Source organism: Cryptomeria japonica, chromosome 8 (genome assembly GCF_030272615.1).
Source record: "Cryptomeria japonica chromosome 8, Sugi_1.0, whole genome shotgun sequence".
NCBI lineage: Eukaryota > Viridiplantae > Streptophyta > Pinopsida > Cupressales > Cupressaceae > Cryptomeria > Cryptomeria japonica.
In genome coordinates, this window is record NC_081412.1 from 334,176,907 (window position 1) to 334,189,875 (window position 12,969).

Below are 12,969 nucleotides of genomic sequence, written 5' to 3' on the forward strand. Positions count from 1 at the left end.
TAATATTATTGTATTTCTCTGAGTGGGTGCTCAAAGCAGGGGTAGGTTCTCCTTGAGTAGGAGCTCTAAAATTAGGGGTTGGTCCTCCTTGAGTTGGTGCTCAAAATATTTAGGGGTTGGTCCTCCTTGGTTCGGTGCCCTAAACATGTTGTAAACAATGATTTTATTGTGAGGCTGGATTCAAGTAGTAGAATATAGCAACTATTATCACCGAGGTTTTTCCCACATTTAGTTTTCCTTGTAAATCTGGTGTTGTGGTTTGAGTTATGTGTGTGTGTGTGTGTGTGTGTGTTCTTGATTGATTTTAGTTTTATTATTTACACACATAGATTAAGAATTTTTATAGTACACTAATTCACCCCCCTCTCAGTGTCCATTTGTGTTCTTCAATTTTTACAAGAAAAATGAGATAAATTCAGGGGAAACGAGTACCCATTCTTTCTCATTTGAACATATTTAATGTTCACAAATGTCATCTGACGATAAATCTCTAAGAAAACAATATAGTCGAAGGCATACCTGGGTAGTTTCAAAGGTGCCTTTTCATAACCTCCAACTCTCAAATATGAGAAGATTTTAAACTAAATATAGAAGTTGCCATAGTTCTGAATTAGGGCCATTTCTTTCTCTAAAAATCTATTCTCAGGACTTTCCTCAATACATCTTATGAGTGTCATCAAGAAAGAATCATAAACGTGAGAAAAAATCCTCATGCCTTCTTCTTTCTATAACTAAGGAAAATAATTATATACAGAAGCACTATCTACAAGATTACCCACCTACATCAAACTTGGTCAAGACATCTTCCCAATAGCCAGCACATAGAAAAGCACATAACATAAGTGAAATTACTTTCTATCATTGAATTTTATGAGTTATTCATGGAGTGAGTCACTTATCATTTTTTTCGAGTCAACTTGATTTATATCATCACAGATAGTGAGAATGAACTGACACACCCACTCTTCAAAGTATTCTATCCCAGGTCTACCAACCACGAGACACAACATAACAATAATATTTGCAATATCATCTCTGAACAATTCTATTTTTATTCAGGAGGGTAATTTAGATTTTCTCGGTCAAGGGGTTTTCAACCAAACCTGAGCAATAGTATTAAGACACTAATCTATTCGATTATGAAAGAATTCCTAGTCCAACTATAGAGACAAATTCACTTCACCTTCTCTCTCAAGAATGTGCAGTGCAAGGGTGACATTATTTGTGTCAATTTTAGCTATTAAAGCTTGATTTATGCTCTGAATTTCATGGGAGTTAAGATGATAATATTGCACACAAGTGAAGACCAGTTTTGGACATGCAACAATGGAAGGATAACCCCCAGCTTGGAACAAGGTGAATTCTATAGCTTTTTGTGTAATGGGGGACTTTTCTGGGTTATGCAGCCTTCTATGGATATCATGCATTACAAATGGCCATATTTTTGTATCCTTAATATTATCTAGTATACTCTCTATTGGCTGAGAGATTTTGGGTGTCATAAGAACCAAAGAGAGAAAATCTAGGGTTTCTAGCAAATGATGAAAACTCAAATTGGGATAAAACACAGGAAGATTATAGGAAGAACAGATGTTCATTAACTCTAGATTGACAAACTTCCTCTATCTTCTCAATGGAAATAGAAGAAACTGAGAATTTTTATATATTTAAAATGAGAAAAGCCTTTCATCTCAAACCTAGTTTATGTGCCTTTGCTTGGGCACTCCTTCAAATTCTCTAGAAGTTTCAAATACAAATGATCAAAACAAAGGTGACATGCATATGTGTGCCAAGAACAATTAATTCATTCATTTCAGCAGATGTCGTACTACTTTGATATTTGAAATGAAACATTTAATTAATATTTTATCTAATACACATTACAAATTGGTACTGTTGATGTCACCACACATTGTCGATCATGGGGCCACTTCCATCAGAGAATCGAGATATCGAGCTCTTTAAGAACCATAGACCAATAGAATGTGTACAAAAAGATCCTAAGAGTGCGATCGGCCGATATGAGACTTGTGAGGGCCCCATTGGCACAACACTATTAGAGATCAGGTATCAGGTAGAGTGAGACTTGATGAAAATGAGAACTAACGGGTTACACTTCCAATCGGATGGTGATAAGCTGATAGAGAAAGGGTGGGGCCCATTTAGACATGAGTAAGACTAGACACCTAAAATGAGGGTGATCGGTTGATCGAGCATTTCTAAAACTAAGGTATGTGAAGTGCGACTAAAATAGAGAGAGGCTTAATGACCAAAAAGGATTACTTCAACTTATTAAAAATGATGGGTAATAATAAGTAAAAAAATGCTCAAAGATGACCACCAAAACGAAAAACTATCGGAATATGACAGCATGACACGTGAATATCCACACGATGCATTGATGTGTAGATAATTTATGATAAAAAAATGAAAAGGAATAGAAGAACACAAGGATGAAAAAGATGACATGAAAAAAGGACCTCTAGAAAGGAGGATTGAATACCATAAGAAGGAAAAAAGGCTAATGAAAGGGCTTAAATGAAACTACAAAAATACTAAGGGAATGGACACCAAAGTGAATATTAAACACAACATGAAATTACAAGGGTATGCAATTTTTGATATTACAATGTGAAAGTGATCCTGATATTAAAATATCTTTTATTTCACCACCTAAGCCATCATATAAGAAATCACAATGTCTTGAATACAATATTATGAAAAATGTTGGATACAAAGATATTATACTTGGAAAGAATGAAAAAGATTATGGATGATTTGTTGAGCCACAAGAGAATTTTAAAGATTATGAAATATGCTACCGACCTTCTTGGTGACTAGAAGAGAGATAAGCAAAATGAGTATAATCTCAAATTGAAACTAAACCAACTCATAATAAAGCTTCTTGTTTCTTTATTACATATGTTGAATATGGGATAACTTTTGGACCATTGAATTTTTTTCATCCTAGAGTTCCATAACATTGTTAAGGTTTATTGATTACATCAAATAACATGTGTAATATTATGTGTGATGCACTTCACACTCACACATACATACAAATGAACCCCAGAAAATATTTAAGGCATAGATTAAAATATACACATATAAATTAAAATTAAAATATGTAGATATAAACATAGAATCATAAAGGTAAAGAAAAATGAATCGAGGTCGTTGGGCAGAGTCGCGGGGATACCCCTAAGTTAACAAAAAAATAGAAAAATAAAGGTAAAGAAAAATAATAACGATAAATTGTCATTGTATAAAATGTTAATATATCTAAAAATATTTGAATACATATACATGAAATAATATACGAAGACTATCTTTTGAGGGTAGATATTCCTAATGATTCACCTTTCATGCCACTTTAACCAGTGTCATGTTCCCTCATATGAGAATACAATTGGAATATAAATTACAAAAATAGTCAAAACTCATAGTTAACCTACCTCCTTGTCTGGTGTGTTGAGATCTTCCAATTACTTTTATATGCTTCTATAGACATTATTTAGGTGACTCATCTAGTGAATAACAATGGGTTACACTTTTTGGCCAAAAACGACATTGCAATCAATATTTTGCACCAGATCTTCACTTTCTCACACTTATGGCCTCTAAACCATTAAGAATTTGAAGATGAAACAAGCTACTGATTTGTGATATTTTTCATGTAGATTCTTAGTATATTTTTCAAAAAAATAGAAATAAAATTGTGCATATTTTTACTTATCTTTTAATAACTTATTTTTTATAGTAATCAACATTTTTCACAAGTGACATTTATGATGTCATGCATAACATTTTTTATAGAAAGAATAGAACTTTATTTTTTAGAATATAGATTTGTGACACCAATATATAGTGCATAGATATTTTTTCATAATTTTTTGTTTCATATATATTTTTTACTTAGTTTTTGAAGTCGGGGTAATTGTAATTTGGATAGAGAAGCATTATGTCATGCATAACTTTTTTTGTATGCATTTGAATTAACTTCTTCTTTTTGTATTGAAATGAGGATATCAATACCTAGGGAAACAATATTTTTAATAATTGTTTGTCTATATTTTCCTATTTTTCCACATGTGTGAAACAAAGACTTTAATATTTGATGAAAAACTACTTTTATAAGATAAAAAATAAATATAATGATGAAATTATAAGAATTCAAAATAATACTTTTTAGAAATCTTATAATAAGGACAACATACTTACAAAATGAAACTTCTAAATTAATTCATTTGACCCCCCAAAGGCTAATGTAAAATTGGTTTTTGTTAGCATTTTGATAGGTCTAAAGGAGACTCCATTGCAAGTATAATTTAAGACTAGAGAGGTTCTATCCAAGGTGGTTTGATCTAAGAGGATTTGATGTAACACCATTTAATTAATTTCATCAAATGGGACCTCTCAAGACTTAAATCATTATATTTTCTTAAAAATATGTGATTTCAAGAAAAATCTTGATGTACCAAAGTTTTGTAACCCACTATTGTGGGATTTTTTGAAAAATAGGGGTAAAAACTTTATTGAAATTTAGAAACGCTGAGTACAAAATAGCAAAGGGCCAAAGCCCCAGGTACTACAAGAGATTACAGACAGAACAAGAACGAGAACTTCATTCCCCAACACCACTTTCATCTTCAACAAGAATCTTCTCCAAATCCTGACATAGCTCATAGGGCAACTGCTCCCACTCATCAATCCTCCGGTCATCAACATCTTCTGATGCCCATTTAGCCAGACAATCAGCTGCCCTATTCCATTCCCTTGGAATATGGGTAAACGACACCGAATCCATTACAGAGCTAACCTGTAATATCTGTTGTACTAACACAGATAGTTGCCAACTAACCTCAGACATCTTCCTCTGAAGGAGCAAATTAACCAGAATTTGAGAGTCAGCTTCACAGATCACCTTCCGCCACCCTAGGGCATAAGCTCTCTTCAAAGCATATAGGATAGCCAAGCCTTCCATCCTATTAACAGTCTGCACCCCCTCATTAGCCGAGAAGATAAAGACCACAGATCTAGAAGAATCCCTACCAATCCCACCAATCCCAGTTGGGCCTGGATTACCCCTAGAAGAACCATCTGTGTTAATTTTCAGAAAGCCAGCAGGAGGGGGGAGCCATTTCCCCATCCTTTGAACTCTATGTTTCACACGCCTACCTCTCCTGGCGCAAGCTGAGGCTGGAGATATCCCCTGTATACCAAACCTATTAACTATCTCCGCATCGCCTTCCTCCATTGGCAAAATAATCTCACTCTTAGCTTTCACAGTTTCCTGGACCATTCCCATAATTCTAGTCCAAACCTGTTGAATCCCCAATTGTTCACCCCGAAAGATTCTACGATTCCTTTCCAACCAAACTTGCCATAGCAAAAAGATAGGGCCAGCATACCAGACCTCCTGCAAGAAGGGAGCCGAGGAAGGGGGCCTTCCCAGTCTCATCCAAAACTCAGCTAGGGAGGATGCATGAAAGCACTGACTCTTCCAGGCATCCCACCAGAAGTGCCATAGTTGCAATGTGAATGGGCAGCGAAAGAATAAATGTGGAGAATCTTCCTCCCCCCCACCACATAGAACACACCTAGAAGGGCCAGCAAAACCCCTCTTCTGAATATTGTCCCAGGTCAAGCATCTATTCCAAGCCAAAGTCCAAGAAAAGCAATTACATTTTGGCCAAGAGAAATTATTCCAGACTCTCTTCCACCAATGGACTTCCCCACTAGCAAATTGTTGAGAGAGCAGCGCCTGATAACCAGAAGACACAGTGTAAGTACCTTTGGGATTAGGGGACCAGGCCAACACATCACTATCCATCAGGGCGCTACAGCTACGACCCGAAAGGATGTTATGAAGCTCAGCACACTCAACTTCCAACCCAAGAATAGGCCACTCCCTTGAAGTCTTCCATCTTGCTTCCACTACCTGCCCTTGAAGGGAAAATGACTTGAAGTCACACACCCTAGTCCAACCAGCTTCACAAAACCTCTGGGCCAATATACTCAAGTGAGGATATTGGGAAACTATGGGGGGGTAGCCATCCCAGGAGTCATGCCAGAACTGTGCCTTTGTCCCACTTTTACAAATCCAGAAGAAACCACCCTTAATGAGCACCGCCCCCTTCTTGAGAGTATTCCAAATCGTCGAACCTTTCCCTGCCAAGCTATATCGAGGGATATCACGCTGGGGGATCCCAAAAAAATACTTGTGAGACAAGATCCTAGCCCACACCCGATCCTGTTCCACACACCATCGCCAATACAATTTAGCTGCCAGAGCAATACCAGAAAGCAAAGATTGACGTAATCCAAGACCACCAAATCTTTTAGGACTACAAACAGTCTCCCACTTAATAAGGCTCCACTTAGTTGAAGACAAATTACCAGCCCATAAAAACTATTTGGCTAAAGAATCAAGGCTCTTAACAAAGCTCATCAGCGCCACCTGAATCAAACATCTGTAGAGGGGAAGAGCCTGTACCACAGATTGAAGTAACTGGACCCGACCAGCAAAGGACAGCCAACGATGAGTCCAGTGGTTCACTTTGACATTGAACTTGTCCAGAATGACCTGCCAGGAATCCCTAGACTGCCTGCCAGTAGAGATGGGGATCCCAAGGTATAGCAAAGGAAGACTTCCAATTTGGAACCTGAGAATATGGGCAATTCTTCGTTGAATTGAAGGCGGAGTGTTGAAGAAAAAAATTGAAGACTTGCCCTCATTAATTAACTGACCAGAAGCAGCAAGGTAGACATCTAGCGCTCTGCGCATGTTAGAAGCCTCCCTAATAGTAGCCAAACCCATCAAAGCTGTATCATCCACAAACTGTAGGTGAGATTGAACAGGAATACCCCCTCCCCACTGCCAGCCCTGAATAAAGCCTCCTTCAACATTCCTTTTAATCAACCGACCCAAACCTTCCACCAAAAGAAGAAACAGGTAAGGAGAAAGAGGGTCACCCTGCCGCAAACCCCGAGAGGCCCCAAAGAGGTTGGAGTGCTCCCCATTAATCAAAACTGAGAAGGAAGTCGACCCCACACAACTCATAACCCAACAAATCCATTCCTCCTCAAAACCAAAGGCACTCAAGACCTTCTGCAGGAAGGACCAACGAACTCTGTCATACGCCTTGGCCATATCCAGCTTGATGAACATAGCTTTGGCTTTAGAGCTGGCCATGGAATGGATAGTCTCAGTAGCCACCACCACCCCATCCAAAATCTGACGACCTTCCACAAAGCCACTTTGCTCTTCGGAGATTAGCACAGTAAGCCCCTTTTTCAACCTTTCAGCTATCAATTTAGATATAATTTTATAAGTTACGTTGCAAAGAGAAATAGGGCGAAATTGACTTAACCGGTTAGCCCCCTCCCCCTTGGGAATGAGTGCCAAGAAGGTAGAGTTCAAGGCCCGGAGCATTTGCTTATTCTTCTAGGATTCTTGAACAACTGCCAATAAATCAAACTTGATAATGTCCCAAAATTCCTGGAAGAACTCAATCGGGAAACCGTCTGGACCAGGAGCCTTACCTTTTTTCATCTGGAAAACTATTTTTTCTAACTCCTCCAAAGTTATGACACTCATAAGATATTGTTTCATTTCCAAATAAACCAAAGAAGGAATACAGGAAAGGACCTGGGCCTCTGCAACAGAGTCTCCCTGTGCTTCCTCTCTAAATAAAGAAGCAAAATACTGCACTGCTTCATCAGCGATACCTTGAGTAGAAGAAATAACCTCTCCCCTATCAGTCACCAGAGATGAAATAGCATTACCATGTTGTCTGGCTTTCACTGAATTGAAAAAGAAGGTAGTGTTCTTGTCTCCCTCCTTAAGCCACTCAATCCGAGCTTTCTGTTTCCAAAAGATTTCCTCTCTCAACTCCCATTCCTCCAAAGCTTTTAAAGCTCTGGCTTCTTCCCGTAACAAGTATTCAGACACTCCCTCCTCCCTAATCAATCTGGTAATGCCATTCAACTCGACTTGAGCTTCCTGTTTTACCTGGTAGATGTTTCCAAAGCATTGTTGATTCCACCGCTTGAGCTGATACTTAACATACTGGAGAAGCTTAGCAAAAACATACATTGCTGTACCAAAAGTCGGCCTGCCAACCTGCCACCATTCGGCAACGCAACCATAGAGGTCCGGGTCACGAAGCCACATAAGCTGGAACTTAAAAGGCGGCTTCTGAGGCAGACGAGCTGAAGAAGTGACAAGCTTAATTGGCCAATGATCCGAGCCTCTCCAATCCAAAATTTCAGAACTGGAAGACCACAATCCACCCACCCAAAAATAGGAAACCATGAAACGGTCTAAGCGTTCAGCAATGCACCTGTCACCCTCCCTTCTATTATTCCAAGTGAAGCGGCCATTGCTAGGCTTGATATCCACGAGATTGAGTGCTGAGATATTATCTCGGAGCAAGAAAGAAGAAGGATCCAGTCTTGTATTACCTCCTCGTTTTTCCGTTAGATCAAGAATAGCATTAAAGTCCCCAGCAACAATCCATGGCAAGTAAGGAAATAAACTACAAACCAAAAAAATATTATTCTAGACCAGGAGCTTACCTTGGAAGTCAATAGGAGCGTAGACATTAGAAAAGAGAACAGATTCCCCCGACTCAGTGCACAAAGCAACCAAGGATAAGGAGGACTTAAAGGAAATCCAGGACACAGGTTGGATCTTTCATGGGTTCCAGAGACATGCCACACCCCCTGAAGATCCCTGAGCTCCAATACACTGACATAGACCATTCCTCCACAGCTTAGATGCAATACTCATCATGCATTCCATAGAAACCTTTGTCTCCTAAAGGAAGAGAACATCAGGAGAATGACTCCTAACTAAATCCCAAACAGCCTTTTGTCTAGGGCCGCTGTTCAAGCCCCTTACATTCCATGAGATAACTATCATTTCGAAGGAGTCGAAAAGTGGGAATCCAAGGTCTTCACAGAACCTGACTCCACCAATGTCTCCCCAATAATCTTGATCTTTTCTAAGTCCTTCTTTCGTCCCAATTTAACATTTTTCTCTGAGACCCCCTTCTTACCATCTTTTTGGAGAATGCCCAGATGAGGAGAAGATTTACCTCGCTTATCCGACTCTGGAGCTGCAGTCCGTGCAGGAATAGAAACATTCTCTACCCCTTGCCCCAACTCACCATTTGGCTCTAATATCATCTGAACCCCTGTTTGCCCATCCGTGACCATAGGCACAGTAGTCTCTTCATGGGAATCAACAGGAGGAATGGAAGAAATAGTCCCCATTCTAGAATCCCCTGCCTGTTCATCCTCAATAATTACTCCAGGATTAACTTCTGGCTGACCCAATTCATCCAAGATCTCGAACCTGTTAAAGGTATCTTCTTCCTGACGCTCCCTTAGAGTCCGCTTCTGGCCTCTGTTTCGATTACGAGCCTTAACCCGAACAAAGCCCTCAGCATCTTTATCCTCCCCAATAGCAGGCTTCTTCCCTTTGTCCATACTAGGATTATCATGAGGAGGAGGCGAAGTTTGTTGTTCCACTGACTTGGCCTTTGGGCATCTTCTCACAAGATGGCCATATTCATGACATAGACGGCATCGAAAAGGAAGGGTCTCATAGTCTAGTTGTTGCACCCAGGAATATGAGCCCGCACACATCTCTACCACATCAGGCAGTGGTCTACTCAAATCCAGTTCCACACAAATTCGAGCAAAGGTCATAACTTTCTTACCCAAGGTTTGTGATGAAGGACCCACCGGCTTCCCGAGCATCGATGCAAGCATATGGAGAACATCCTCGCGACAGCATTCTATAGGAAATCTGGGTAACCGAACCCACATCGGAACCCGATTTGGAAGCTCCTCAGAAGGATTAAATCCTGCATGCCATGGTTTGACGAATAGCCCCACCTGGTTATAAAAATAGGGTCCACCCTCAAAAACCCTATTCCGATCAGCCATACAAAGAAACGTTACCATGAAAAAATTATTTGCTAGCAACGTAACCTCCATTTCACCCTTTGGTTCCCACACTTTCTGAGCCCAGTTTTCCAGGAATTGGAGAGAAACTCTTAAACCCAGGAACTTGCAATACAACGAATGTTTAGAGTAATATTCGACATCTTCAGCAATCATTTCAAAGGGAATTACCAATTTGGGTCTATCTTTGCACCTTTCAAGACATCCGTTAATCTTCGTGATCCGAGATCCCACAGGCAAGCCTGGATCCGTAGCCCCTGTATTCTGAGAGAAGAGGGCATTTTCAAAAACCCTTGCTTCCTGACCTGGCAAATTCATAGCCACTGCTTCATGAAATTTTGAACTAGGCACCTCCCTAGGCGTCTCCCCTTTGGCCATTAGCCCTCTCAGCCCTGGATACCCCACCGCAAAGGGATCTGATCGGGCCCAACACAGCCCCAACCCGTCACAAGAGCGCTGCAACCAAATCGCTCAACTCCCGCCCGCATGCACAGCCCACCCAGGCTCGTCCCAGCACAGAACGGCGGCCAAAAAAGATGAAACAAAACCTGCAACAGGAAAAAATAGCTCCCCCCCTACCCACGCGATCGTACACCCCCCCTACGCAGATGCAGACACAGCAAGGAAGAGCTAGGGCACGATTGCCCTAGCCCGGCGACGGTAGACAGACGCTCCCATCGCACCCTCCAATCCACAAATCCTTTTCTATTTCTCACTATTGTGGGATTAACTTGCTAGTGCAAGAAAGAATATTTATGCATCAAACTATGTTATCTCTCACTTGAGTATGTCCTTCTTTGTGCATACAGAATCTAGATCTGGCTGCCACCATATTTTCTCTTACACCAACTACTCTTAAGTTATATCTCTCTCATGATTATTATGTAATGTCTTATATTAGGAACAATGTTATATATGTAACCACAAAATGCAATGCTCTATTATCACTACAATGTCCATTTTTAGGAAGTATGCAATATAACCATAAATTGCAATGCTCTAATACCACTTGTAATGTCTACTTATTTTATAACTTATGAAATAGGGACAATTAACATGCAAAGACCAATTGCAAGACACTTCATTCCTTCAAGTCTCAAATATCACTATGAATTGTGATTTATGATATGACTTTGAATATAGAAAATATGCAATTGATGAGTTTTATATATAAATGATAATATTATTTAAAGAATAATATATGTATATTGAATGTTGATAATTGCTATATCTGATATAAACTAATATAATTATGCAAGGATGATCTTTATGTTATCCTTCTCTAATTTGACAATGGAGACTATGTTATCTTATCTTCCTATTGCCTATAGAAATCTATTGAGTAGAGCCAATGAAGAATATAAATAAGAGACAAAATATTTATGAATGTCATCCTTGAATGAGTAGGAACTCCCATATATATCTTTGCAGGAATGAAAGGGTTGCTATCTAAGAGATACATCTTTCCATAATTATACGTCCCCTTAAGCAAATCACATATTTCCTTAACAATTGGCTTATCTAGTACTCAATATAGGCTCTTCTAATGGTGACTCGGGGTGGGTGGCTAGGGTTTTTTAGGAAAATGGTGGTCGAGATGAGTAGGCCTAGGGTCAGAGGTCAAGCTTGTTAGACAACTCAAATAATTAAAGGACAACTGAGAGGGGGGGTGAATCAGTTGTCAACAAATTATAGAACTTTAAGCATTAAAACCTTATTACCATAATACATAAACCAAATATTGGAATAGCAGATATAACAATTAAGCACAAATATAAACCACATAATATTTACCAACCATCCACAAAAGATAACACCAAGATTTGTACATGGAAAACCCAGTAAAGGGAAAAACCACAGTGGGAATCCTACCCATAGTCAGATAATACTTTTGCAGTAAGTATGTGATTACGATAAGAGAGGCCTGCACATGCAGGAAGGCCAACAACCTAGAGCGCATTACTCATCACAAAAGGAGCCTCACTGACTACAAAATAAATCCAGGCTACAATCCGAAAGCAAAATAAACTACAAGAATATCATCTCCTATGCCTGAGTATAGTTCTAGTTAAGCTCAGTATCGGAGGTTTTAAACCTCTTTCACCAACCCAATTCGATCACCTATGATTGACCAGATCCTCTGCATACGATTGCAACTTTATTCACACATTTATAATCTATAACCACATTAATCCCATGAAATCCCCATGATCTTCAAACAGATCTTACATCATATTTATACCAACCCAGGACCTAAACAATTAGGTCAGCCACCTAAAAGATAATACAATAAATTCATAACTTAAACTCATAATCTAATGATCAACCAAGTCGGCCTGAGACTGAAAAAATACAATCCAATCAATAAACCCAACTAGTAACGCATCAAGATCATCCACCAACATGTTACATAACTGGTTCATAACCTAGCCGAATAAGATAACATTAGGTCCGGACCCAAATCCAACACCACCGATCAACAGGAACATGAAAAAGATAACCAACATCATCTTGAAAGCCATCTAGAAGTCATGCCAACACCATTTATCATGTGCAACAAAAGGTCTTCAACAAATCTCTACCGACATAACCCTTACTGGTGACCAAAAGACTTACTAGAACAAGTGATAGCTCCTGAGTCATCAAATCTTGAACCAACTGATCATGATACCCATCTGAATAGCATGAATGACAGATCTAAACCAAATGCACAAGGTAAAGCATATCGGATCATATCAGATCAATATCATAAACCAACCACTCTACCGAAACCTACCAGAAGTCGGTAAACAACCAAAACAGTCGGTGTTGCCATCAATGACAAAACATCAATGCAACACATAATCAATTCCTCTAATTGCCAACAATCTCTCCCTTTGGCATTGATGGCAACACTAGATGTGAAAAACTTTCAAGTGCTAAGAAATGCCAAACAAGTCTCCCCCAAAGGAAGACAGTCAACAATCTTCCAAAAGATGATATATCAATAAACTA

The 12,969-nt window shown here is 39.3% G+C and overlaps 2 protein-coding genes across 2 annotated transcripts; both read right to left on the bottom strand.

The window, feature by feature from the left end:
- Nucleotides 1–4,624: 4,624 nt before the first annotated feature.
- Nucleotides 4,625–8,766, bottom strand: LOC131061549 (uncharacterized). The gene is made up of 4 exons (XM_059210357.1): nt 8,651–8,766; nt 7,546–8,540; nt 6,497–7,308; nt 4,625–6,412 (listed from the first exon to the last, which is right to left on the bottom strand). The coding sequence occupies exons 1-4, from the start codon at nt 8,764–8,766 to the stop codon at nt 4,625–4,627; spliced, it is 3,711 nt and encodes a 1,236-aa protein (XP_059066340.1).
- A 156-nt stretch (nt 8,767–8,922) lies between these two features.
- On the bottom strand, nt 8,923–10,353 carry LOC131061550 (uncharacterized). The gene has a single exon (XM_057995283.2). The coding sequence runs from the start codon at nt 10,351–10,353 to the stop codon at nt 8,923–8,925; it is 1,431 nt and encodes a 476-aa protein (XP_057851266.2).
- Nucleotides 10,354–12,969: the final 2,616 nt, after the last annotated feature.

Coding starts and splice junctions, on each gene's coding strand:
- LOC131061549 (XM_059210357.1), bottom strand. CDS start 8,766: ATGGTCTATGTCAGTGTATTGGAGCTCAGGGATCTTCAGGGGGTGTGG. Junction 8,541..8,650: donor TTAAGTCCTCCTTATCCTTG/GTTGCTTTGTGC, acceptor TTTGGTTTGTAG/TTTATTTCCTTACTTGCCAT. Junction 7,309..7,545: donor AGTTTTCCAGATGAAAAAAG/GTAAGGCTCCTG, acceptor CTAAATTGATAG/CTGAAAGGTTGAAAAAGGGG.
- LOC131061550 (XM_057995283.2), bottom strand. CDS start 10,353: ATGGCCAAAGGGGAGACGCCTAGGGAGGTGCCTAGTTCAAAATTTCAT.